The sequence below is a fragment of the Camarhynchus parvulus genome, chromosome 7 (genome assembly GCF_901933205.1).
Source record: "Camarhynchus parvulus chromosome 7, STF_HiC, whole genome shotgun sequence".
Taxonomy (NCBI): Eukaryota; Metazoa; Chordata; class Aves; order Passeriformes; family Thraupidae; genus Camarhynchus; species Camarhynchus parvulus.
This window is the reverse complement of record NC_044577.1, coordinates 19,984,335-20,010,446: the sequence shown is the minus strand read 5'-3', so window position 1 is coordinate 20,010,446 and position 26,112 is coordinate 19,984,335. Positions and strand designations below refer to the sequence as shown.

Below are 26,112 nucleotides of genomic sequence, written 5' to 3'. Positions count from 1 at the left end.
TAGCAACTCCATTCCAGTAAAGCCACAATGGTTCTTCACTCATATAAAGTTTTTTGACACCCTCAATCTAAAATGTGTCCCTGACTTTGTCCTCACCATGCTGCATGAGACACTGACTGTGTATGAACACATGAACTGAGCAGTACAGACTTCTCAAAGTAGTCCCTTTCAAGAAATACCTTGAGAACAGCAAAGAAACACATACACAACATGTTACTTACATTCTAAACATCTTGGAAAACATACAATACCTATTTTCCTTATTTCTCTTGGGACAAGAGAACTGCAAAAATTCTGAATAAAAAACTCATCTTTTTGGGTGTGGGGTGGACATATTAAGTCCTTGGCTTCAAAAGGTAAATAAAAAAGGCAAAAATACTTAAAAATTTATTAATAAAACGTTATTAAAACTTCAAATTTTATTCAAGGTATTTTTATAATACATAGTTAGAAATACTGGCATTATAATGATTCCAAATTATTTGCCACATCAAATGCATTAGTTGTCAGAACCAGTGCTTTGAGCTGACACATCTGCTTTGAATCATTTAAAATGATGTATTTCTCAATAACCATCCATGCTTGTGTTGTCTGTATAGTCCCAAACACACTGTAAGTGTCCCATAAACTGCTGAACAGGAGCATATGCTCTCAAAATTATTGTTGGAAGAAAGTTAAAGCTCAGTACTGCACTCTGTTCTCTTGCTTAGCTCCATTCCTTTTAACAGAGCAGGGTGACTGAGCTAAAACTATTAACAACAGGCTGAACTAGATTTTTAACAGGAATTTAAAAAAAAATCAAATCAAAACCCACCCAACCCAAAAGCCACAAAACACCATGGAGTATCATTATGGAAATTAGTGGTTTTGACCGGAATATTTTGCATGTATCCTACGCTGTATTAAAAAGAAACACTTCTCAAAGTAACTAGATCTTATACATAAGATCAAAGTTATCTAAAGTTTTCCAGAAACATAATGTCAGAGAAGCCCCACTCCTCATTTTGGAATCCTCAAGATATTTCAGGAAGCAACTGCCAAACTCTAAAGCCAAAGTGCAGTACCTTCTACCTGATCAACACCAGATATGAAAGACATGAAAGGTTACTACCAATTCACAGGGTGGAAGGGAAAGAAAAATCTCCTGGACAATTAGACAAACTGGCCCAATAACACAGGCCAGACAAATTGCAAATTGAAGACAATTTATTAGATCCATAAAGAGGAAAAACACCCAAGAAGCTGGGACAATATTCACCAGGACAGAGTATCAAAGATTTTTGCAAAGCCACATTTGGCCTTGGACTGACAAAAACGTCCCTTCAAACACAAGTTAAACCTCCCTTTACTACCTTGAAAGTTCTTGGCTACTAGGGCAGTCACACGTTTTGGCTTCAGTACAATAATCGAAATAGTTCTTTCAATTTAATTTGGGAACAGTAGCCAGCTCAGTTGCCCCAGGGAACAGAGAAATAGTGAATTACATTAACACAATGGGACTTCTCTGGACAATCAACATTTATTTCAAGCAGGCACTAACTCATGTTGGAAACCTGCTGAGTCAGGTAGTTTAACAAACATGCTGAAGGGCAAAGGTACAGCATCACCAGAAGGGAAAAAGAGCAGTTAAGGAAACTAATGTGTTTATTCTTTAAAAAAGCTGAATTAACTTGTTTTCCTGAGAGCAAATGGATTGAGACAGGTCAAGACCACATATAAGGAAAAGAAAAAATAAAAATTAAAGCCAAAACAAATATGCAAGCAATAAGAATCATGCCCAAAAGAACAAAAATGGCTGATGTATCCATTTTCCCCCATCTGCAAGAATGAACTGGTACGTTTTTATTTAACTAATCAATCCAAATTTTTTTGCAGCGTTCTGCTCTAGCAAATACACTGGACATTTTAGACCTGGGTTCAGCTTTTCTGGGCTCCAGCTGTTTGAGTAGTAAGGAAAGGGAAGATTAAACAGAACTGCAGAACACTTCATTGTCATTTTTGCTGAAAAGCTGCATGAATTACTGTGCACAGAAGAGTGCTACAATAAAAGCTAAGCATATTAAAGCTCATTCCTCTCTCACAATTCTCTATTCTGTGCTTCACAATGAAACAGCACTCTGTATTTTATTTGCCTCCCCCATTGTCCCCCCAATGCTCCTTCCTTTGTCACAAAACGTACTTACTTGCCATCTGTGCTCATATTTTCTTGTTTTTCTTCCTCGAAGCTTTGTGTGTTGTCTGTGGGAACACTGCCAGAAGCAGGAGCTGATGAAGCAGGATCATTTTTGTCATTTCCCAGGGATACCTCAGCACAGCTGAAGGCTGCAGTAACCTCTCCTGTCCCAGGAGAGGTGTTGGTACTTCCACTGTCCTCTCCCTGTTGCACGCCTATCTCCTCCCTTTCATCAATCTCTTCCAGGTTGTATTCTGAGCTCCTAACATCTACAGTCACAAAAGAAAGGAAAAGAAAGTAAAAATACCTCCAACCCAACAAAACCCAAACCAAACCCAAACCCATAGCTCTCAATGCAGGTTGGAGATTAAAAGGGACTGTTCAAGGCAGCCTAAATAATTTGAAGAAGGAAATCAGTTCGGTTTTTTTCATAATTCCAGTAAATTTAAAAAAAAATTAAAATTTTAGAGATCCATTCAATCTTCACAGAATTCTCTGGTTCTTTTCAATTCTCTCTCTTGAGACAAGAATATGCTCATCACCATGCTACTGCCCATCTGGTTCTGTATCTACTGTAAAATATTTTCCATATTTAATCCAAGTATTGAATTAGGATTGTTTTATATATTTTCATTTATCTCATAACCCCAAATTTCATGGAGGTGGACAGTTGCTTTTACCCAGGCTTCTTGTACTTCCATTAGCTCTCCAGCGAGGTTTAAAACACACAGTTCCTCTATATCAGAGTAGGAATGTTCAAGAACTAAATAAAGGGTAACCAAAATATCAATTTTGCCCATGGTTTGAACAAGTTTCACCACCACTATGAAAAATTTCCCATAACCATCCTAAGTGTATTAAAGTATCTTGTGCAGTGCTTCATGTTACAGTACAAAAATAAAGTCCATAGAAAAGTGCTAATCCATTAAAATGCTGACATTTGCAGCCAGAGAACAGTTCAACTAAAAGGTTGAGTTGCTGGATTAGGACACAGATAAATCAGTGTACTTGAACTAATAAATACACCTGACCAGGGCACTCCCATCAGCTTTGGGTGCACTGACACCTGTTAGGGACAAGCCTTGCACTTGGGACAACTAGCTTTCAGTCTAAGCAGCATCAGTAAATTTCCAAGTGTAAAGCAAAGTCAACAAAGAAAACAAAAAGGAATATTGGAAAGTCACAGATCCCAGAGTACAAAAAAAAAAAAAGTCAGACTGACAAAAATGTTAGACTGACCTTTTTTAGCATCTGGTACCCTACAATGCTTCCAGTACCTCTAGACAAGTACAGTGTTATAGAAAAGTAATAAGAAAATGTATGTATTGGACAAAGGCTCAGTACAGAACAGAAACTTTGGTATTTACAATAGGGTCATTAGTTGAGAGTTTGGTAATACCAAAGATACTCATTCCGAGTTACAGAGAAACTGCAAAAGCCAAATATTTTACTGTTTAATTCTTGGTTTTATATTGCAATCCTGCAATAGTGTTTTGTAGTTACACATTAAGCAATGTGATCAACACATGCCATAGTGCTGAATGCAGAGGCAATTTAGATCCCCAAGGAAAGAAAGGCAAGACTGCAAAGTGGTGCAGGTGAACCCCTTCCATATGGTTTCAGCACAGGTACATACAAATAAGTCACATTACAGTATTACAGGGACTCCTACAGGTTTACTAGTCATAAGGGCCTTCCCTTCCTTTCATTGTCCATCAACCCCTTTTCCACCTAGGGAACACTCATACCCAACAGCCTCATGCTTTGGGGGATCATTTTGGCGATGGCAGTACCATTTCATGTGTGACAAGTTAAAATGAAAAAACAAAGCATAACAGGATGTGAGCAAACATTGAATTGGCTAAGATTATCCCACAGCCCTAACTGGCTCTTTAGAACATTACCTCCTACACTGGTGAGACCTATTATGCTATGGGCCTGAGCCATCACCAACGACAGGAACAAAGACTGAGATTTTCAGTCTAAATGCTCTATGGAAACCTGAATTAGACAACAAAGAAGAGCCAGGACTTCTGACAAGAGAAATGGAAGCATTCTGGAGCTGCTATGGCTTTGTGCCCAGGCACTGCTGGCATTTCTCTGCTGCTTTTCTTTCCTCTGGAGAGGAGTGTAACAAAGGCTGAGTTGTATCTATACTCCTGGGATGGAAACTTAGCTTGGGTTGGTAGGAGACATTCCTGCTATGTGAAAGTCTGTTCTTTGCTGTGCAAGAAACACTTCCAAGCATTGAGCTCAACTAACCTGACCTACAAATGGATAATACCAAACAAAACCAGCCCTCACACTTAAGAAATGCTCTACCTCATCTGTCAGCATAAGATCAGCCCTGCTTGTTAGTGGATTTTCATCTGTTACTGGGTCTCGTTCTAGACCTGGGCTGTCACTGCTGCAGGAGAATAAAACTTGAATACATTTGAACACAAACAACATTTAAAAGCCATCCTTCACTTACATCATGCAGGTAACTCCCTAGGGGAGCACTTCAGATTCTGATTTCTTTCCAAACCCTCAGTCTATAGCTTTTACATGCAACATGGAAGAACTTACAGCAATACTGGCTATATAATGTTGCCTTATTGCTTATACACGTTATCCATAGTTCCATATGTAATATAAATTGCATTTCTACCCGCATATGATTTATTCTCCTGGAACATTAGTCACTGGGTTTTAAGCACCCCTTAACCAATATAGCTAGAGCTATAGTGTGTCACTGTGAAGGTAGATCTGTAGATAAGTACACACATGTATATACATATACACACAGACCCCTGATGACTGAGATACCAACTGCAAGTCTCCTTTGAGCAGTAAGAACACCCCCTACACCAAGAGGCTGGTGCTACTCTGTGAGCTCTCCTGCTCATAAGCATCAGAGCCTGAAAGCCTGACTACACCATGCAAATCCGCTCTTGACTCTACAGCCCCTAACAAGGTGCTTACAAAATACTGTAACCAATAGGATTATATCAAGGGATTTGTTTGATGGAAAGTTTTCTAAAAATCTCTAATTTCAAAATTCACTTTGCGTACTGTTTTACTTTCTTCCCTAGGAAAGTAAAGACTAAGCATTAATTAAACTTTGGGAAGGTGAACAAAAATCATAATTGATAAAGAGAATTGTTGCTTATAATCCCAAATGTTCACATTACTTCTCTGTCAATGCTTATTCTAGTAGACATGTGTCTTCAAACTACTTTTGTCAAGGTACACAGTTTTTACACCATGGGAAAACTGTCATTTCACAAGGGAAATGTTGCCTATTCCATCCTATATAATGTATATGTGTCTAAGTACTGCATAGCTAAGAGACACCAAAACATTTGCAGCGGTTCATTTTAGGGCAAAAGGTAACACTGTATTTGCAGCTTAGGTTTTTTTTTGCTTATTTGCTGAAGTAACACTGCATAACAGAATCACTCTGGAATGACAGTCACAGCCAAACAAAAACTCACAATGCTTCCCAGATGCCTGACAATCAAAGCAACATTAATCCAAATGGAAGGAACTCCTGGGTTTTGGTAAAGTTAAAATTATGTCCAACTTTGCAATTTAAGTGATACTGAACTATTTTATCCATTTAAAACAATACCCAAAGACAGATAATTTTCAGACTAGGAATAGGACAAGTGTACTGCATCTGATTTTGCTGCAGGTTAATACTGTTTCTCCCAGCATGAGGGCCTTTACTATAAGGACCCTTTATACACAGGCCTCATGACAGTTTCAGAGATGCCACCAGAGAGCAGCAGTATCCCATGAGAAAAAAAAAAAAAACAGGCAATGAAGCTGTGCTATGTGACTTTTAAGTACATTAAAAATAACCTGCACTACATTAAGTCTTCAGCAAAGGACACTGCATGAAGACATGAGGAAAACTAGAGAATGAAGATTGTCACTAACTGCAAAGGTAAATCCAAGGGCTCAACATAGACTGCCCTAAGCCCAGTAAAGATGATTACCTTTTTTAATTTCTTACCATTACAGCTTAAATTAAAATATTTAATTACAGCACTCAAATGCCTCAAGCAGAAGTTTCTAAATCTAAAAAATAAAAATAAACAAGCCATTTCTTTGAAGTTCAGGGTTGTTTATCTACACAGCACTTGTTAATTACAGTGATGGGAAAGGCAAAAATTCTAGCACAGATCAACAATCTTAAGATGGAAACAAGTAGAAGAAAACAAAAGAACTTGATTTAAAATCACAGTATGATGAACTTGCTCATCTTAGACCCATTGTATTTGGATGGACAGTTTTCAACACACAAAATTCAGTGCTAATAAACAAACCACGCACTCAGATTTGATTATTCTCTTTCATCTGCTGCAACAGCTAAGACAAGGAAAGGTTACAACTTTGTGAGATCTTCAACCCCAGACTCCACAGTATAGGTTCACACTCCCATTTAGTACGTTACATATTGTTTCTACTTCATGTCTTTTTCAATAATTTACATAAATTGCCCTAAACGCAAACCAAGCCCAAGTTTACTGGTTACTGTTTTTTAGTTTTCCCCCTCTGCCAGAGGCCTATCATCCTAGCAGATGACTTTCAGCTCTTGTGGTACATGGTTTTACTGCTCCAAACAATTTGACTGGCATACAGAATAAAACAGCTGGAAAACTACTTAAAAATACCTGTCAACTAGCACAGTAACTGAGTGCTTAGCCTTATATAATGACAGTAGCACTCCACAGGCTTAGCATTTATATACTTGATTATTAATAAATTCACTGAAGAATTATTTTTTCAGACTGCACTGGCACTGATTATTCTAAAAGCTTTTGCAAATTTTAGAAGACTTCTAGATGTTGTATACTGTAACTGAACCTCACAGTCTGGTGCTTACAAACAACAGTATTTCACAGTACAAACTGCATAAATTTAAAAAAGCATTATGTTCAGCAGCTAAATAATTGTATTTTAAACAGCTATACTTTCATAAATCCCATTTTTCTCATAATACCCAATAAATAACTTAATGTATAAACAGCTATTTATGCATTCAGTTTAGATTTACAACTTATGTTTTCAAAGGCTGTTCAGATGTCAACCAAAAGCCAGGCACAGATTTGCTCCTGCCCCTATGTTATGCAGGTCAAGGGCAGCACAAGGCAGGGTTCTAAAAACAACACTGGGCTTTAGCTTTTGAAAAGCTTGTTATGAGGTACAAAAAAAAATCACAGAAATTCTGGATAGTTCTTCTCTGTAACTTGTAAGGAAGGAGGGAAATCAGAGATAATGTTTAGTTTATTAAATGTAAAGCACAGATAGCAACACAAAATATATTGTATTTGTTTCTGTAGACAACAAAGGTAAAATATTCTTATTTTAGAATGCCACATTTTTACTTCAAAGGAAAACTTAATTGATCTGAAGCACTAAAATTAGTTCTGTACTTATGACACATCCGTAGTATAGTAATTTATTGGCTATGAATTAACATAACTTGCTAGGAAGTAAATTTTACCAGGACTTTTGTAGGAACAACCAACCTGTTTCAAGCTGCATTTCAGTGGCTCTTCCTTCCACTTTAGTGGAGGCTGATTCTGTTGACTCTGTTACTGCAAAAAGTGAAGCAACAACCTTTACCACCTCTCACTTTCAGCACCAAAAAAAGTTCTAGATAAAATGTTAGATTGTGGTCATACAGACTAGTGATTTCTTCAAGAAACTCCCCTGAAACAATTAGTTCAGGGGAGTTTTCCAGATATTTTCCACATATTTTAATCTCAACACTTAGGTATTTTTGAACCAGAAAACTGAATTTCTGATCAAAAGGAAGAATTATAAAAAAACAAGTGGACTTTCTCTAAGATTCTTCTAGTCAGTCCATTTGCTAATATATTCTCTCTGATTCAAAGTAGATAATCTTTTCTCCCCACCCCAAGCAGTCCATCTGAGTAACATAAACACAATTCTCTACTTAACCTAAATATAATTAATTTGGTATTGTCTGGGTTTTTTTTCTGATCTGCATGCTCTAAATACCTCTCTTCTCACACTTGTGGGAAAATAAGAGAAGATTGATGAGGAGCATTGTAAACACACTCAAGTGACTTGCAGTAGGGGTGCAAAACCCCACATATATGATATTAATTGCTTTTTAATCTTGTGTGTTTGACAAGTGGAACACCTGTGTTCAGATAACATAAGGCCTGTGATTAGACTTACAAGGCATCTTATGAGACATGCTGGAGATTCCTGCCCTGCTGTGGCTAAGATCAAAGCACTGTGGCAAATACACCTGTGTGAATCCCTGACACAGAGGAAGGGAGCAGGTTTGGCAGCCGTCTGGCACAGGCTGAGCTCTGTGGTGCCGGTGTTCCCACTCGGGTTCCCACCTGGCACCTCTGCCTGAGCGCTGCTTCCAGGCTGCCCTGGCTGGTGAGGTAACATCAATAAACGCATCCTTTGCATCTGCGCTTTTGTGGCTGCTCACCTGAGGTTCTGATCTCATAAGGTGGCGTTACCTTAATGTTTAGCCAGCTATACTTTCTGTTGCCTTCCAATTAAACAGCATAAAAAGATTACCAGGCTCATTACTGCTTTCCCTTTGATCTTCTGGTGCTCTGGAGGGTGGCGAGGGCGCCTTGCGCTTCGTCCTGCGCAGCGAGGAGTTCACGGCAGCGGTGTCACTGAGCGGCAGGGAACCCTTCCGCACCAACCCCACAGGGGCCTGCCAAGGGACACGGGGCAGGAAGATTATTAGCAATCAGTGGAAAACACTGAAATAGCTCCAGTAATTATTCTCTAAAAGTATTTATAATATTCATTTGGGAAAGAGAGAACGTATTACCGAATGTATTGTGTTTTTCATCTTAATTCCTCCAAGGAGTTGTTTTTTAAAAAAAAAAGATTTTCTCGAGGAATTGAATATATTCACAAATGTGCAACATAGAGCAATAGAAGAAAATCAGTTGTTACATAAAGTCTAAAAGAGAATTAGAATTTTTTTTTATGCCCAAAGGCTATTCTACAAACCTAAAATAAATCTTTTCTAAAAGTAGCTAAAATCATTGTGGAAATAAGTTTCAACTACATCCTACCACAATGACACAACACAGTGTTTCCTTCTCCATTCTTTCAACAGCAGTCCTAATTAGCCTGCATACATAATTAGCATGAATTTCTTTCCCTCCTTGAAATACCTGAACTTTCATAAAAATTTTTAGAATGCCTGATTTCAAAACTTATCAAGTACAACTGTCTTAAAATATTTAACAAAGTTAAATTTAGTAAGTTGCAAAAAAAAGTTATAGTACCTACTGATGTTACAGCGTAGTAATGCCCTCATTATTGTGGCAAAAGTAAAAAATCTTAATTCACAAATAATCAGTTAAAAAATGGACAAAGGATACCTGCTAAAGACCTCATATTTTTATGATATAGCAGTCCAATTGCATTTTAAGCTGTTTTTAGAAACACATTCTCTGTCTCAGAAAGACAGTGGTTGTAAATTTGCCTGCCGTTCTTGACTACAGTTTGCCTTACGCTGAAGAAAATGATAATATCCACACCTATTAGATGGCCAGTTTTCAGGATCCCAGCAATAAAGGATTGCATTTTGCAACTGGACACAGCTGCCTGTTTCTGCAATAATTCTGATTCCTATCACTCGTCTACTCAACAATAAAATAAAATCCTGCAGTGACATTCATTTCTGTCTAGGATCCACACAGCTGGGTGTGGGGTCATCTCCAGAGAACTTCTCTGTGCTTCAATTAACCAGCCCGCTTCACAAAGCACAATATCGAGGAACAGAGAAGGCATAAAGACACCCACATATTCTTGTTTCACTGACAATCCTTTCAAAAACATCAGACAATAGAATTGTTGACCGTGTCAATTTCCACGGAAAAAGATGCTTATCATTTAGAAAGCTACCACTGAACAAATATCCAAAGATTCCACAGTAAGTGGGATATTAAAGGCCAAAAGCTACAGCATTTGGTTGTATACGATCAAATTTATAAAGAAAATGACAACAGAAAAGATACTGTCACAAGGTGTCATCTGTCAGGCAGTGTTTGGCAGTTCCCATGAGATTGCAGTACAATACCTGAATGGATGAACAGGGCTTTGAACGAAAAACTATCCTCTGAGCCACCCTGGGCACCCTCAGTCATCAGCTTTGTCCCACCCTGATATCAGGTACAACAGAGCCACAGATACTGCACTATAAGGAACACCACTGACCAAAAATGTACACACAATTCTACCCACCACTCTAATGCCAAAGCAAGCACTCAAACCTTTCACAGCAAAGCAAGAGTCAGGGTTTAAGGGAGAAAACATAAAGCACAAGGTGAAATGTTCTTTTAAGAACACCAGATGATAGGAACACAGCACTCCTAATTAAAAATACTTGCATGCTTGAGTAGTTTTTAAACAAGTCAATTTCTAGATTAAAATGTCACACAACAAAAAACACTTTACACTTTTATCATTTCTTATTCACAGTTCCAAAATGGTTCTTAAAAAGTAAAACTAACTAATAGTATTCAGCCCTTGAATTTATTCAGGAGGGGATATCAAATACAATATTATTGCCCCCAATGAGGTTTTTTTTCTTGCTGAAGCACTTCCTCCTCAGAGTTGGGCAGGTGTGTTTGTCTGCTCTCCAGCAGCTGTGCTGAGGCTGCAGCCCCTCTGCTCTGCACAAAGCCACATTTCCCTGTTCCAAGGTCTGCACCTCCTGTGCTCCACGCGGCTCCCTCAGCAGCTCGGGTCGCTCCGAGCTCTGCGCACGCTCGCTCGCTGAGCAGATGTCACCAGAGTTCCCTCTGCACACAACAAGTGTGTGTGTATGTGGGGAGGGGAAATGTTCTCAGCATAAGAGCACAAATGCTACTAGAAGACTTTTATAAGCCTTTCTACTGCCCTTTGCATCCAAAGAAACAAACAATTTGCAAAGAGAGATTTCAAGTAAGTACTAAATGTTCCAGTTAAGGTTCAAGTGTTGAACAGATTTTCTCAGGAATTATTCAACATATGAATATTAAGAGCTTTCAAATCCTAACAAAGGCTGTAATGTGAAAATAGTACTTTAAACAGATGGAAAAAAATTAAAATTATGTTATTAAGACATATCTGACAAAGCTTTGGAATATACATCTGGGTGTTCATGTGTCATACCAACTGCCTATGATAACCAGTGCTTTATCAGTTACATTTAAATTAAAATTCTTGTTAGGATCACTAAAGTAATTAAGTGTGTTTATGCAGAAACACCAGTGAACTCTGTTGTAACTTCTATAACACATGCAGGAGTTCTACTTTTAACACCATGCACCCTCTTCATCCTGCAACAAGCAAGGGTGGATATGAAAACTCTTTAGTCTCAAATTTGACACCAAATCCCACCCAAAGCAAACACAAGTGGATGTCAGTGCTTCCTAAGTTCCAGCCTCTGTAAGCAGTGGCAGACATAGTGTCTTGCCCTTCTTTTCATTTCAAAAAAAGCAAATAATGGTAATCAAGGCACAGTCATTTTGAAGCTGCAATGGAAACAAAAAACCAAAAAGCATTTGGGAATGAATATAGTGGTAGTGGGGCATTTCAGTGTACTGGAAAGCCTACCCCATACCAAGGGTCACTAGAGAGAGATTTTCATATCACCACATCCCACTTCTTTTGCTCCATATACATCTATGTTTAACAGAGAAATATAGGTGACTGTATCATGTAGGGATAGCAAAGCACATTGCTACTCATATTTCTAATATTTCTTTCTTCCCTTTGTATATGCAGGCATATGTCCATGAAGTTAAGCAAAAATATGTATTTGCTTCTACAATAACTCATGCACTCAATTTCTACTGCATGGCTTAAGGTCCCCAAAATACTTCAACTTATCCTAAGTACTACAAAGGAAGTAATATACCTCTGATCCATTGGAAAGAAAAGACATACAGAATATATTTGAAGAAACTCAACTGGTGATATTCTGTCCAAACAACCAATATGACAGTTTTCTCCTAGGATTTATCTTGCTGGTAGAGAAGCAAATACAATAAAGGAGTAAAGTTATGCATGTGATATACTGAAAAGTGGATGCATTCAACATTCATCACCAATTCTGAAACATTACAGAATAATATCAGATTATTTTCATGCAAACTTCAGGTAGTCCTGAGCACTCTCAACCCTGGCTCTACCCAAAACTTCCCTGCTGTCCATAGTGCTCAATGCATCATTGTCCAACTTCTCCTTTAAAGAGCTGACCATAAAGTGCAGGCAAGCAAGCCTCTGGAGTAATTTCTTCAGCATGGAACTCACCCCTCACAGAAATCCTAACCAAGCTGTCCTGTGACAATGGCTAAAAAACATCTTTTCAGAAGTACTTTATGGTTTAGCTGCTTCCCACACTTCACCCATTCTCCCATCTTCTTCCTTTTCTTTTTTAAGAGGTAGCCTGGAGATTTAGATTTCTTTAGGAGCAAGGGTTGTGTAAGCAAGAGCAATTTGTATTTCTAGAGTTGAGAAGTTCTATCCATTATTTTAAACTGTAAAAGTTTTAACTAAAAATTTTCACTTGTTCCTACCCAAGCATAGTTTACACATGCTCCTAACAAGTGTAAACAGGGTAAGGAGAGAAACATTAATGGGATAAAATGCAGATGTATCAGTCTAGCTTTTACAAATAAAGCAGTAGGAAGAAAATCAGCTGTGGCATTTTGAGCATAAGCAAATACTTTTCTTTTAAAGAAGTGTTATTACTAGAAAATTGCAACCACTATTATGAAAACTGTGAAGATACACACACTAAATTATACAACAACACTTTTTTGCAAAAACCCTTGAGAGTCCTCTTTACTTGCAAGTGTATTTAAACTTGCTAGTTCTAAACATACTTCTGACAAAAGTCATCTTGCCCAGAACTAGAACTGACAAATAAGTGAGAGATTTCAATATTAGAGACTAACATGCTCATTTCCCACTTGATTGAAATAGAAATTTGCTGGACAAACATTAACCATTTAAGCTTATTAGGCATCTTGCAAATCTCATGCAGCAAAAATAAGCAAATCATGCTGTGTAATAACTTGTAAAAGGTACCCTGTCATCCACTGTACTATTTTCTCCCCTAAAAATAGTATCATGTCCCTAAAAACTAATTCTAATCACCTTGAAAATGGAGACAGAAAAAGTTCCACACCTCATATCAGAATATTAACTGCTCACACAAAGAGAAAGCAGTTTCTTTAATGGAAAATTACTGGAGAAGCTGTAGGAGGTAAACATTAAAACCATTTTTCATACTGTGAGAAACTGGACTACAATATGTTGAGAATTTTAAGAAAGACAACAGTGAGAACTCTGTTCCCTTAAAGCTGGCTCATTTCACTGCTGTCTGATGTTACTACTTTGACACATTTCTCTCAAACCTAGGCAGACAGTTCATCCTGTCACTGCCTCCCTGACTGGCGGCTGGAGCACCTGCCTCTCTGCCCATTTTGGTGCCAACTTCAAGTTTGTTGAAGGTGGATTCAGCTCCATGATGTAGATTGTTTATAAAGACATTTAACACTATTGGCTATACTACCAACTTCCTGGGAACTCCACATTACAACCAGTCTGACTTGGAGCCATTACACCCACTGTTTGAACGGCAGCCACTGTTTGTCCTATCTTGTGTTTCATCTGTCTGGTTTGTATCTCACTTTTTCAAGAAAAAAAATTGAGGTAGACTGTGACGAACACCTTGCTAAAATAAAAGGTAGGCGACTTCATCCTTTATCTTCAGATTTCTGCTTGCCACTAATTTACAAATTTCTTGCTCATGACATCTTCTGCCACTTGTGGCACCAAGCTTGCTTTTGCATTCGTAAGAGAACCTCGGCATGTCCAAGAAGTATCTATGTATTTCTTTCTGGGAATTGTTCTGCCCCCTTTTATTTCTGAACTTGAGTTCTTTCAGTAGCAAATTTAAATAAGACTGTGTAAAAACATTTAAGTGTTTGTTTTTATGTCTATTCCTATTCCCACTTAAGAGAACAAACTACTCTTGTACTGCAGGAAGGCTGTCTCTGAAAACGTCTCAGTACTCTCCCAAGCAGCAAGTTTATTCTCCAAGGGAGTCTCTCATGGGATCCTTATCAGCAGTTCCCTGATCAAGTTGAGCAATATGTACTAAGCCAAATTCATTCACTAGATGATAGGAAGGTAGATAGCACAACACAAAATATTTTACTTGATTTAATAAAATTCAAAGGAAGGAGGAAATATTTGTCCACATTTAAATCCCAAGCACTATATTTTCTGATAAATCACTGTGCAATCAAATCCAAATGAGCGAGAAGTCACCTTAAAAAAAGCATGCCAAAGGCCTCTAAGTTTCAAGTGAGTTGCACAAAGTAGGACAAAATAGAAAATATCCACAAATATATAACTTGATTTGGATGTCCTCTCTTTGTAAGCTATTCAACATCAGTCAGATCACTTTAGATCACTAAGAAATGTCAGCACAAAATAATAAATCTAAGCAATTGTTTGAGTGACAGCCAAGCAGTCATACATTACTTTTCGACATAATAGGATATTAATCATTTAAAGCATGTTAACATTAACAAGCTATTTCTTAAGAAATTGAACTCAATTAAAAGAGAAACATAGTGGAGTAAAAAAAAAAAACAATACATGATTTTCTTACTCTCCCCAAAGGTTCCTTTTACTAAAATTCAGAAAGAAACCTTTATCTTCTTCAAATGATAAAGCTTTTCAGCAGGACACAATACACAAAAGCAGAACTTCTGTTAAACAGTGCTCTCTTGTGGTTCTGCGCATCAGTGAAAGACTAAATCATTGTATAAAGGTAGTCACAGTCTGAAATTTCTTGTCACCAAGTCTAACCCATAATTAATCCCTCAGACTTGGATTTCATTTAATTCTGCATTTAATTTTTCTAGCATGTCAATAACTTCATATCCAAAGACCCCCTTAAATACTGTATTCAAAGCAAAGCAGGAAATTATATTTAAAAATATAGATAACAAAAATTTTAACCCTGATCTTTTATTGGAATTCACAATTGACAATATGTGCAATACCAGGACTGCAGTTAATGCATCAATTCTCACAAATTCTACAGGCTCAATTTCTGCATGTCATGGGATACACATATATAGGTTATTCAAATATGTAGCCTAGGTCCCGTTGCTTAAACGAAATACTGCCCAATTTTTAAAATAAAAATCTTACTTTAACTTGTTGGGAACAATATTTAGACTGCTCCCCACGTCCACTTTTTTCAACAATACAGTGTAAAGAGCAAACTACTCATTATCTCGTGTAACTAAAATATTAAAAATTAACAGGAATAATTAACCCAAATTACTAGTTATAATAAAGTGAGACCACCTTCTCATATTTAAACATAGAAAGTATTCATCTAAAAGAACAAAAACGTGCTTACAAGACCAATTTATACAAGAAATTGGTGTAACCTTTTCAAAATACAGCAGCTACTTTTGATTATAAAGTTTAAAAGGAATGCATCATTCAATTTCTACAGTTGTTTTTTAGCTAAAATTTTTTAAAGCAATTACTTCATTTTTATTTTTCATTTATTTCAAGCCTTATCATATACTAACAACAGAGTTATCACGGTTATTATGTCTGTACTTTTAAAGAGAAGCGAAGCAAATATAACTGACCTGTTCATTCCTATCAAAGCTGTTGGATTTCACAATTTCAGGTGCAGGTGTGCCTTGGGCTCGTGCGAGTTCCTGGGGAGCGCTCTGCGAGCTGGGCATGGGGGGCAGGGGAGCTCTCCGCTTCTTGGGCATTTCCGCCGGCAGAGTGCTGGAGTCGTACTGCTTGCTGACAGTGTTAGACCTCGTGATGAATGCTGGCCTTGGCTTGCTCATCAATGGAGTTGCTGGGGCACTGGCAGCCTTGAGGCGTGGGAAATAAAAAGAAACACAAGTTGCATATATTTTCTGGAAAATAATCAACAGTATTGATTGCTCAATCTGAATATGCTTCTAGAAGTTTTCCTTATGCAAAGTTACACCTTACTTGTTCTCTTTTCTTCTTGTTTCGTTGAAAAAAGCTGAAAAATCCTTTGTTTTCTTTCTCCTTCAGAACATCTATGTTTTCAGACTGGTAGGACCCTGAAACAGAAAACAATAGTCCTAGACATTATTTCATTCAGAGATTATTTCTCCTACATTCTTGCTATTTCACCATGTCACAAACATCCTGCAATGATACATAAAACACACCATAAATCACCAATGTTAATAATTTTTCTACGTGTGGCAAAATGAACAGTTTGCCTAGCATCCATGTTCTTCCTTGCCTTCTCAGAATCCAGGGCAGATGAGTTCCAGCTGCTCTTATACCAGCACATAATCCATCCCACCCCACTTGTCATATGCCGTGGTTCATATCACAAAGGTAGTAAAAGTGGAAAAGAGCAGCAGACTTTTCAGCTCTCCATTCCTACTGGCTTAAATTTATGGCAAAGTGTGAAGTGGGACAAGCCAGGCCCCAGTCTGCACATGGTGTAACTATGGAGAAAGATCACCCAAACACTCAGTGTTTGAGTTGCAGTTACTATAATTGCGTGGCACTTATAGTAACAACAGTCAAATCAACTCTCGTTATCTTTCAAAATTTATCCTCCCTAATTGATTTATTCACACAAAGGATTTGTAAATTTCATGACGGACTTTTTTTTAAATTTTACTAGAATGAACTTTCTGAAAGAAATCTCATTGAATGCACATGTAATGAGCAACAGAAATCAGCAAGTCTGGTAAAAGTATCAACATAAACATGACCCTAAATTGAATAAATTGATCTAGGGGAAAAACTATACAAAAATACTTTCTATGTGGTTGTGTATACCCAATTCTGCACTATCATTTGCAATATGCATTTAAGATAGGACAGAGATATTACTCATGTCACAGTTAAGCAGATGTTGTAATAGGAGCAGGTGCTAATGTCCCATAAGTGCTAAGTTTCACTGCCTATTTCAATAAATCATACCTTGAAAAGATGGTAGATTTAACTCAACTGGTGATGTGGCTACAGAAAGACAAAAAGAAAGACAGAAAATGTGAATCTGAATCAAGGCTGTAGTAACAACATACAAACACAGAAAGCTAAGCTGGATCTTCAACATTAGTGAAAAATTAACTGGGTACTTTGCAGAAGTAAAAGGATGTGCATCTTTACTGCCTAATACTTAAATCATTTAGAACTTGAGCCTGAAGACATGCAACACAGACTGCAACTGTGTACGTAAGCAGGGAGGCTTCACTTATATTTCTGAAGCAAAGAGAAAAATCAGTATGTAGAATAGTTTGCTCTGGTTTGGATGGTTAGGCAGTCCAAACTTGGGAAAAAAAGAGGAATGTAAAATTAAAATATAGTATTAATAAAATTTGAACTTTTACTTAATAGAATTGAAGATACACCTCACCACTTACTTTCATAAAGATAATGGAAAATTCAGAGCTTTGAACCTGCCTGCAAAATTGAAATGCTGAACTACTTCATATTAAGAGAACTGAAGAATATCTAAATTTCCTAGCAGGGCACTGCTGTGTGGAAAGCATATATGCCCTGGTATGCCCATCTAAGGATTTTTGGCTCCTGCTTCAAGTAAAACACACATCATATCATGCAAAAAGCAGCTTTTCCAGTCTGTAGATGAAAGCAGTAAATAACGAAACAAAAAACAAATAATGCACTTGGAAGCACATGCAGTCAAAGTAACACGTTTTGGCAAATTAAAATATGTTGGTTTCCAGTGTGGAAGAGAAAGATACTTCATTTTTGTTTTCTCTATGGAAAAATGAAATACTGTCCAAATTTGTCATTCTGACCTCTAGCAAGTAAACTGAGAAAACTCTTGAAACTGTAACCACCAAACAGTAAGGTTGCCATATTTAGGTAGAAAGAGGGGCAAAGACAAACAAAATCCCAACAAGCCCCACAAGTTTTAAGCAGAAATAAAATCAAGCAAATAAAACAATGGTCAATACCAGGAGTGAGTTAATCAATATTATTGCTTTCCACATTGAGGTAAAATTTCCTGTGAGAAATGTCTGAAATGGAAGAAACCACACTGTACAATATTTTTAAATACAGTATAGTAAAACTGTGACCTGTTCAGATTAAGTTAAAATCTGGCCTAGGAATATCTGTACAAAATACTGGAAAGTTAGTACATTGTGTCCCTGCTGGACCAGAATTGAAAAGACAATTATTATTCCTTCACAATCTAAAAAATTCGCAAGCAGCACTCAGAAATAGACATAAAGACCATCCATACACTCCAATGCTTTCAAGATTTTAAATTATTTTAAAGAAAACTAATTTTCCCAAATATTTGTTCTTTTCAGGTCATCATGATGTCATGTAGGAGCTAAGGGAAGTAGGGTGTTGTTGGAGTTTTTGAGGAAGGTGTGAGGGAAGGAAAAGAAGGCTTTACAGTTAAGTGAGGATTTGTACTCAGCTAACTCTGCTGGTAGTGAACACTTGGTTAGAAAATAAAACTTTTATACAGCACTTCTGAAAACAGAAGTCCAGGTACACATGAGTCAGTTTCAATTAATTTAGTGGAAAACCACTGAAATATATACTAAATTTCTAGAAAATATTTTCCTAAGTAAAAAACCCAAGAACATGTATACAATTATTAAGTAATTATCTTTTATATAACAGCAATTTACAAAAGTTATCTTACCTTGACTGACATCCATGGCATACAGTTCTCTTAGTCCAAGGTCATTAAGAGATTTTGTCATATCAAGGGGTTCTTGAGACTGGTAACTCCTCAGTAGTAGAGTATGTGAAGGATCAAACTCACATTTGCTGCAGATAATTGATATCAGTTCTTGAAGGGGTGAATGTGGACTAACTCTTACTACTGTTTTCTGTGTCTTCTTGTAGTTTATCACTACCCTTACAGTTTGCTAAAGAGAAGAAAAATCCAGTAAATACCAGCACAAATTCTGAAAGAAACGGCATTTTTACAACAGCCTCACAATAATCACCAGAATTCCATGTATGGCCAACTTGACCAGTGCTGCGCGTTCAGAAACATTGCATAAGAAACGAAGAACTATTTTTCTATTCCCTTCCATGCAAGAAAAGGAGACATGAAACAGAAGGCTTTCTCCTCAGCAGTGCCATTTGCCCATGCAGCAGGGCATGTGCCAGGAGGGTTGCACTGGGCAGCTGCAGAATCAGGTGATGCCCCACAAGCGAGTGCCCATGAACACGGGTGTAGGAGGAAAGCAGAAGGGCAGCAGAAGAGCCCTCCTGGCCCTCTGTAGGTGCTGTAGATAAATTAAAAGTCAGTATTCTTCTACATAGCACAACGACAAAGGTGGAAGGAAAAGATTTAGGCAACACCCAGAAATTAGTTCAGTAGCTCTTAAAGCTCCTGCCCTCTTCAGGGTATATAAAAAAGCCAAGAGAGAACAGTATGTATTGAAGGAAATGAACATACAATCAGAAGGGTACATATATCACAGCATGACAGATGGTACAAGATGTTGATTTTCAGTTTGTTCAAGGCTGTCCTCAGCCACATTTCATCTGCAGAATTTTTCAAAAGGCCAATGAAGCATGGGATTTCAAATAATATTGCAAGATTTCCTTCTTTCAGCAGCAAAGATGTTTGCTGCAACAAATTGAGATGTATTTTACCTAAGAGAAGCTTATCAAAAACAGACTAAAGCATTCCACAGAGCTTCAAGGTGAGAGGATGAAAGAAAACAGGAAACACTGAAACAAGAGGATGAGCTACCAGCTCAATTTGTTGAATACTGCAGTAATTCTAATATGCTTAATTTTAGCTCTCACCTCTGGTACAACTGGAGCAGGTTTCTTCTTATCAATTTGTTTTGCCTTTACAATCACCTTTTCTACTTCAAGCATTCCCACTGGTGTGTTGGGTTTGAATTTAATCTGGGTATTTTCTGCTGATACCAACTCTATGGTATAACTTGATGGATTTAAATGATACTGTGCACAGAGAAAGATCAGCAAGTCCATCATGGGCTTCCTGTAAAAGACAAATGGAACTGTCACAACAGATGACAATTAAGCAGGCTATAACAAGACGTGCTGCTTAAACAAACATTTAATTCAAGTCGTCCTTTCCCCTCCAAGACGAAATAATTACTGCTAGACACCAACTTTAAATATCTTCAAGCTTTAAAAAACACAATTAAAAAAAAAGGCAGCCCCACAGAAAAGCCACTAAAAAGAAAATGAAAACCAGTTTGCACAAAAGTATGCCAAGTACTTGAACAGAGTGGGAACTTCTTGTTGTGTGAAGCTTTTCCTGAGGTCAACTGGAACATGTGGATTAGTTACCTCATTTGACATTTAGTGGGAACTTCTAACCGTGGTGATAAATACTCTCGGTTATACATTAAGAACAATTCTTTTGCAAAGCTTGGCATTTCTATATCTATTTTGAATTGCAAGGGACTATATTTTCAGAAACTCTGTGCATTAGCCATTTGGAAGATGCAGGAGAAATTAAGTTTGAGAAAGTCACATTTTAAGCAGGTTGTGCATTAGGGATTCCAGAATTATCTAGGTGCTTAATACCAACAGTGAGAAATAAGCCAAATGGCAACATATTAGGCAAATACCATTTATTGAGAAGCTCTGTGTGATGTAAGATGTCCTTCCTACAGAAGGCCAACAGAAGAATGTCAAATGTAGAATGTCAAATGAAGAATGGCCAACAGAATTTGTCAGATGTAGCCAGTACCTGTTTGTCCTTGTTCCCTCAGTGCTTAATGAAGAACATGCAGAACAGGGTATTAAGATGGGCTGAGTATTTCCAGCTGCTACTGAAATACATTTAATAAAGTTGTACTATAAACAGAAATGTTATAGATTTTTAAATAGACCAAAAGTAAGGAGAATGTCCTAACTTTGCAAGTTATGGAACTGAATTATGTTACAGCACTATCAGATCATTTCTCAATAATTTTTTTTGAGTTGGGTAAGGACAATTTCATTGCGACACCCTCTGCATCTTTCAGTTACAACTATGAACAAGGAAATCCATCACCTGCTCTGTGTCACGAGGATATTATGAAAATAGAAGTCTGTGAAGCAATCAAATGTAAGTTGAAAAAATGCTGAAGTGTCTCTGAGAAAATTAATACAGGGTTAGGTTGGTATGGCTTTATCAGAAATCTTAAATTCTAGATGTAATCTCATAACAGAGGCAAGTATTCTGGTAGCACAGCCAAATGTGGAAAGAGCTTCTACAATGAACCATCAGATGAAGCAGAATTCTAGATAACAAAGATCATGAATATATTTATTAAGCAGTAAGTTAAAGCAGACTTTTCATATGATACAGTTCTGTAAAAATAATTAAGAATGACTCAGTGTTAGAAGTTATTGTCAAGGGGAATTCTTCCCCTTTGATTTACCCTACAATATCATTCCCACTTCCCTTCACCTTAAAGGACAAATGTCCCATAAGCAATGTCTTCTAATTTCTAGTAGCAGGGCTGGACGCTGGTGCATATGTTGCACTTCCAGAAGATAACTGTTTGAAAGCTGACAGATATTTCCTTTCTAGAGGAAAACTTCTGCCTGCTTAAGTGGCAGGGGAACACTTGCCTCAGGAGACAAAGGCGGGAGAAACAATAAAATAAAAAAACCCATACTCCAATGTGTGAAAAAGCATTTATCAGATGGTCTGAAGAGGTATAGGAGAAAGCAATATTCTCCCATGCTTTCATCTAGATGATATGTAACAGCCTGAGAAATACCATGCAAAATGCAGAATAATAACTGCTCCTCCCTTTTCACATTGCTAAACCAGAACGTTTATTTCAACGCATCTCCTGTATACAGCACAACCTGCTTCAGTTACAAGACAGAAGGAGGGAATACTTTATTTCTTGTGCTTCTAATCCCTAATAAAACAAGTACATGCATCTCACAGTAAGAAGAAAAGGGCTGCAAATGCAAATCTCGTCATTCCCCCATCTTGCTGGGGGCAGTGCAGGGCAGGGCCAGGGAGGAGGGAGCCAGAGGAGGCTGCAGACACTGCTTCTGTAGTGACCTTTCTGCTTTCCAGTGTATCCAATAAGTTACCTGTTACCTTTCTTCTGGTGAATTTTTATACACTGACTGGCTTTAAAAGCTGCACTTCAGTTATTGGAGAGGATTTAGAATATCAAAGATGACCAGAGCAAGAACTGACAAGCAAGGACCCCAGAAAGCCATCCTACAGAAACCCACCACAGTGACAGGGGCACACCCTCACATTAACCAGAGTCACAGTAAGTGACTGATAAGGGAGAATGGTAAGTGAGAAACAGCTGCTAACAAACCACAGGTACATGCAAATTAGTACAGGAGAACAGAGATTCAGTGCAAATTTGCTCTCCAAAGGTACTTCCGGAAACAACCTGCTTGACTGGAGGATGAGGGACTTTCAAGTCCCCCCCACTCCACTGGAGGAAAGATATCTTCACCAGTGGCTTTAGAATGATATTCCTTCAGCAATAAAAAAAAAAGCCAACAAGCTTTTCTTGTAACCATGTCCTCCAAAACTTGTAGAACTCTTTTTCCCTAAAGCCTTCAAGGATTATAGGTGGAAGAATACATATATCACAGTACATTTAACAGCTTCCATAATTAATGTTTAGCAAAGCACCAAGAAGAGGCCATCAGCTACCTCAAAGTACATCGTCTGCTTGTCTTCCTTTATCTAACTTCAGTAAAATATTTATTTGCAACTTAACTTCAACAAATTACTCTAGGTTTTCTGGAAATCTCAGAGCATAAATGTATTTATGTATTCCAACTTCTACATAATCAGGATTTTTATTTCACTAACACCTTGCTTTGTGCTACATAGCTCTTTCTAACCACTATGCCAAAGCAGGGAGCAAACCAACCCAACCTAATCTGATAAAGAAAAATTTCTTCTAGTGGACTATGGAATTTGAGCACACAGCTGTTTAAACTCACCATTTTGCTTTTTCTACTATGAGATTTAAAAGGTGTTCTCTCCTCAGGACCTTCAGAGCTGCTCACCTCCAATTATGGATGACAAAAGAAGCAAAGTAACAATTTTTCTGTTTATGTCATTTCTAGAGGGGTCATGCCTATTTGGGGGATCATGATAAATAACTCTACAGCCAGAGCAAAGCTAGAACAAGAGATAGTTTGAAATATACTTCACAGTGGATTGCAGGTCCTGCACATCTTCCTCACTCTGAGATGAGCCTAGCAGGGCTAATACTGGCAAGATAGTCACTTATGAAATCAATCACATACAGTATCTTGATTGAAAAATCCTGTAACTGTGGAATAATAAAACTGATTGGGAAATGAGTGCAATTCCTGATAAGCCTGTAAGGCCTGTCTTGAATACAGAGTAATTATGCACAATATAATCTGACCAAGTGAAAATAGATGCAACATTCCTTTCTAGCACTTTGTTCTGAGCAAAGCACGAGAGAGGGCCCATGGTACACATCACTCATCACTGGACAAAAGCAGCAAAAAGAACAAGCTCCTGACAGTGTACACATGGAGCCTCGTGTCTAAGAAGGTTTAAAAACAGAGGAAGGCATCATATTTACAGACTGCAATATTCCTTGCTATAAATGTGCTGACAAAACCAGTATAAAGCATCGTTATTTCAGAAAATTTCTTCTGAGAAATAGAATCTCACATTTAAGTTATCCTCAAAATCACAGAGTCAGGGGGAGGTGTAAAAAGACCCACTACAGCTCTGGTGAACAAGCTGATATTTGATGTCTAAGCAACAACCTCATGAACTCCAGCAAATGACAGTGTGCAAACAGACTTAAGCCAGATTTCATTAAGAAGTAGGTATAAGAGCACATTTACAGTACCTGGTTTGAATGAATAAATAAGTCAGCCTGTTTGGCTTCTGCAGGAGAGACATGGGCTATACACAAACACAAGGACAATATACAAATAGGTTGTCTTATTTCAGCTTAGGATAGCAACAAACTGGCATCTAAATTGCTGTGATCCATACATAGCCTTGCACAGGACTCTTCTTAGTAGAGAAACATTTTAGGTCCCAGGATTCATGATTTCAGCTCACCAGTAAATGTGCAGGTCTTTCTGAACAGAAGGTGACTTGAGAGTTACATGCACAATCTATCCTACCAATTAACAGTCTGAAATATGCATTTTAAACTAAAACCAGCTTAAGAAAAACATAATTGTAAAAAGAAATCCAAAGCCGTAGCTATAAATTCTTTTTAAAGCATTACAGATTTTGTCTGGAGTGATTACATGTTTTTTGATGACTGCTAGTAGTCTACAGGTAGCAGAGCAAGTGCTGAACACAAAACTTGGTACCCAAATAGGATGAACAATCACGCATTTTACCAAATGATTATAACCTGGAGGAAGGTTGGAGTAAACTTGAGCAAAAAATAATATTAAACAAAAATATCATTCTGTGTAACATACCTCCCATTCACTGTAGTGTACTTGATCACATCTCCTGGCAGGACCACTGATAATTCAATATCTTTATCGATTACATTCTCTTTCTGTTCCATGATGACGTTGGTTGGCTCTGTGTTATCAAATGGAGAAACAGCAATGGATTTTGTTTCAGATGGAGGAGGTGGTGCCTTAGATTTTCTTCTGAAAAACAGATAAAAGTTAAAAATCAAGTATGCATTTATACATATGATTTCAAACTGATAAACTAACAAGTCTCAGAACAGTAACAAACAACACTTCATTATTTTCTAAAGTAATATGTGCAATGAAGGGATAAAATATCTTAAATATACTATCAGTGGTGACAGAAGACAAAACAGGCTAAGGTATCCCTCACAAAAAAAAACCAAAAAACAAAAAACCACCCACTAAACATCAAGCCAAAAGGAATTCTTTAATGTACTGCAAAAGAATAAATTATTTGGCTGTTTTTTCCTCCCTTGGGTTATGCAAAGACCCTATTTGTACATTCTCCAAAGAGATTTACTGGATTAGAATAAACAGAAATATTGTACTATGCAGTATGAAGCCAATTGTACTACCAGTGTGCTTAATACAGGATAGATACTGGAGCAAATAGTGACACTTTTCCTCCCCAAATGTTTCTTTTGGTTATTAAAATTACTCAAAGAAATCCTACCAGTTCTACATTATTTAACTTCTATACAGTAATAAAATAACCAATTCTACTGTGTTTTAATATTTCCTGACATTTCACTCACAATATGCTTTCACATAATCCCCTCACCTATGGTGATCTATTTTAATTTTCTCTATACCCTTTCCCATGTCAATGACCAGACAGTTTACTTTTGAATACAAGGACTGATCACTAAATAAGCTGCACTTATTTCACTAAAAAAGTTCTAAAACAGCATAAAATTATCTATATCTCTTAACATATGTATGTTACAGCAAATTCTGAATGCAGGACTCTCATGTCCTAAAACATCTAGTCCAATATCTCCCTTTATTTAAATAACTCTCCACAATTAACCAATATATTCAGAAGTAAAAGATACTATTAATTAAGAATTTTACCATTAGAAACAAGACCAAGACATAGTCAAGACACATTACCTCATGACAGATTTTTAATTTCTTGTAAACATTCTTGAATGGGGCCACATTACCAGGAAGTTAAAATGCATTTCAACATAATACACAAAGGCTCCAAAAATATGCTTATCATTTAGATGGAGCTGTACCAAAGTTTGTTTACTTTAAACCTAAGGAAATAAATTAACCCCTACAATTGCCCTACAGAATTAAAACCTAAAGAACCTAACATACAGCTAGAAACACACGCCTTTCTTGAGAAAACAAAGTTTAAAGTCACTCACAATGAAGAGCAAACAAGGTCCAGAGCAGCATTGCAAAAAACAACTGTAACAAGGCTTCACATGACT

General features: G+C 37.3%; 1 protein-coding gene across 3 annotated transcripts in view; it reads right to left on the bottom strand.

The window, feature by feature from the left end:
• The window catches only part of COBLL1 (cordon-bleu WH2 repeat protein like 1), a 73,545-nt gene that overhangs the window by 7,793 nt on the left and 39,640 nt on the right, over nucleotides 1-26,112 (bottom strand). For all 3 annotated transcript variants that reach the window (XM_030952550.1, XM_030952548.1, XM_030952549.1), the window contains exons 3-11: nucleotides 24,665-24,844; nucleotides 20,027-20,228; nucleotides 18,903-19,131; nucleotides 17,198-17,236; nucleotides 16,220-16,314; nucleotides 15,856-16,095; nucleotides 8,732-8,876; nucleotides 7,693-7,761; nucleotides 2,184-2,442 (exon numbers count right to left, since the gene is read on the bottom strand). In XM_030952550.1, coding sequence (XP_030808410.1) covers nucleotides 2,184-2,442; nucleotides 7,693-7,761; nucleotides 8,732-8,876; nucleotides 15,856-16,095; nucleotides 16,220-16,314; nucleotides 17,198-17,236; nucleotides 18,903-19,131; nucleotides 20,027-20,228; nucleotides 24,665-24,844 — 1,458 coding nt within the window. The remainder of the gene's footprint in view (nucleotides 1-2,183; nucleotides 2,443-7,692; nucleotides 7,762-8,731; nucleotides 8,877-15,855; nucleotides 16,096-16,219; nucleotides 16,315-17,197; nucleotides 17,237-18,902; nucleotides 19,132-20,026; nucleotides 20,229-24,664; nucleotides 24,845-26,112) is intronic.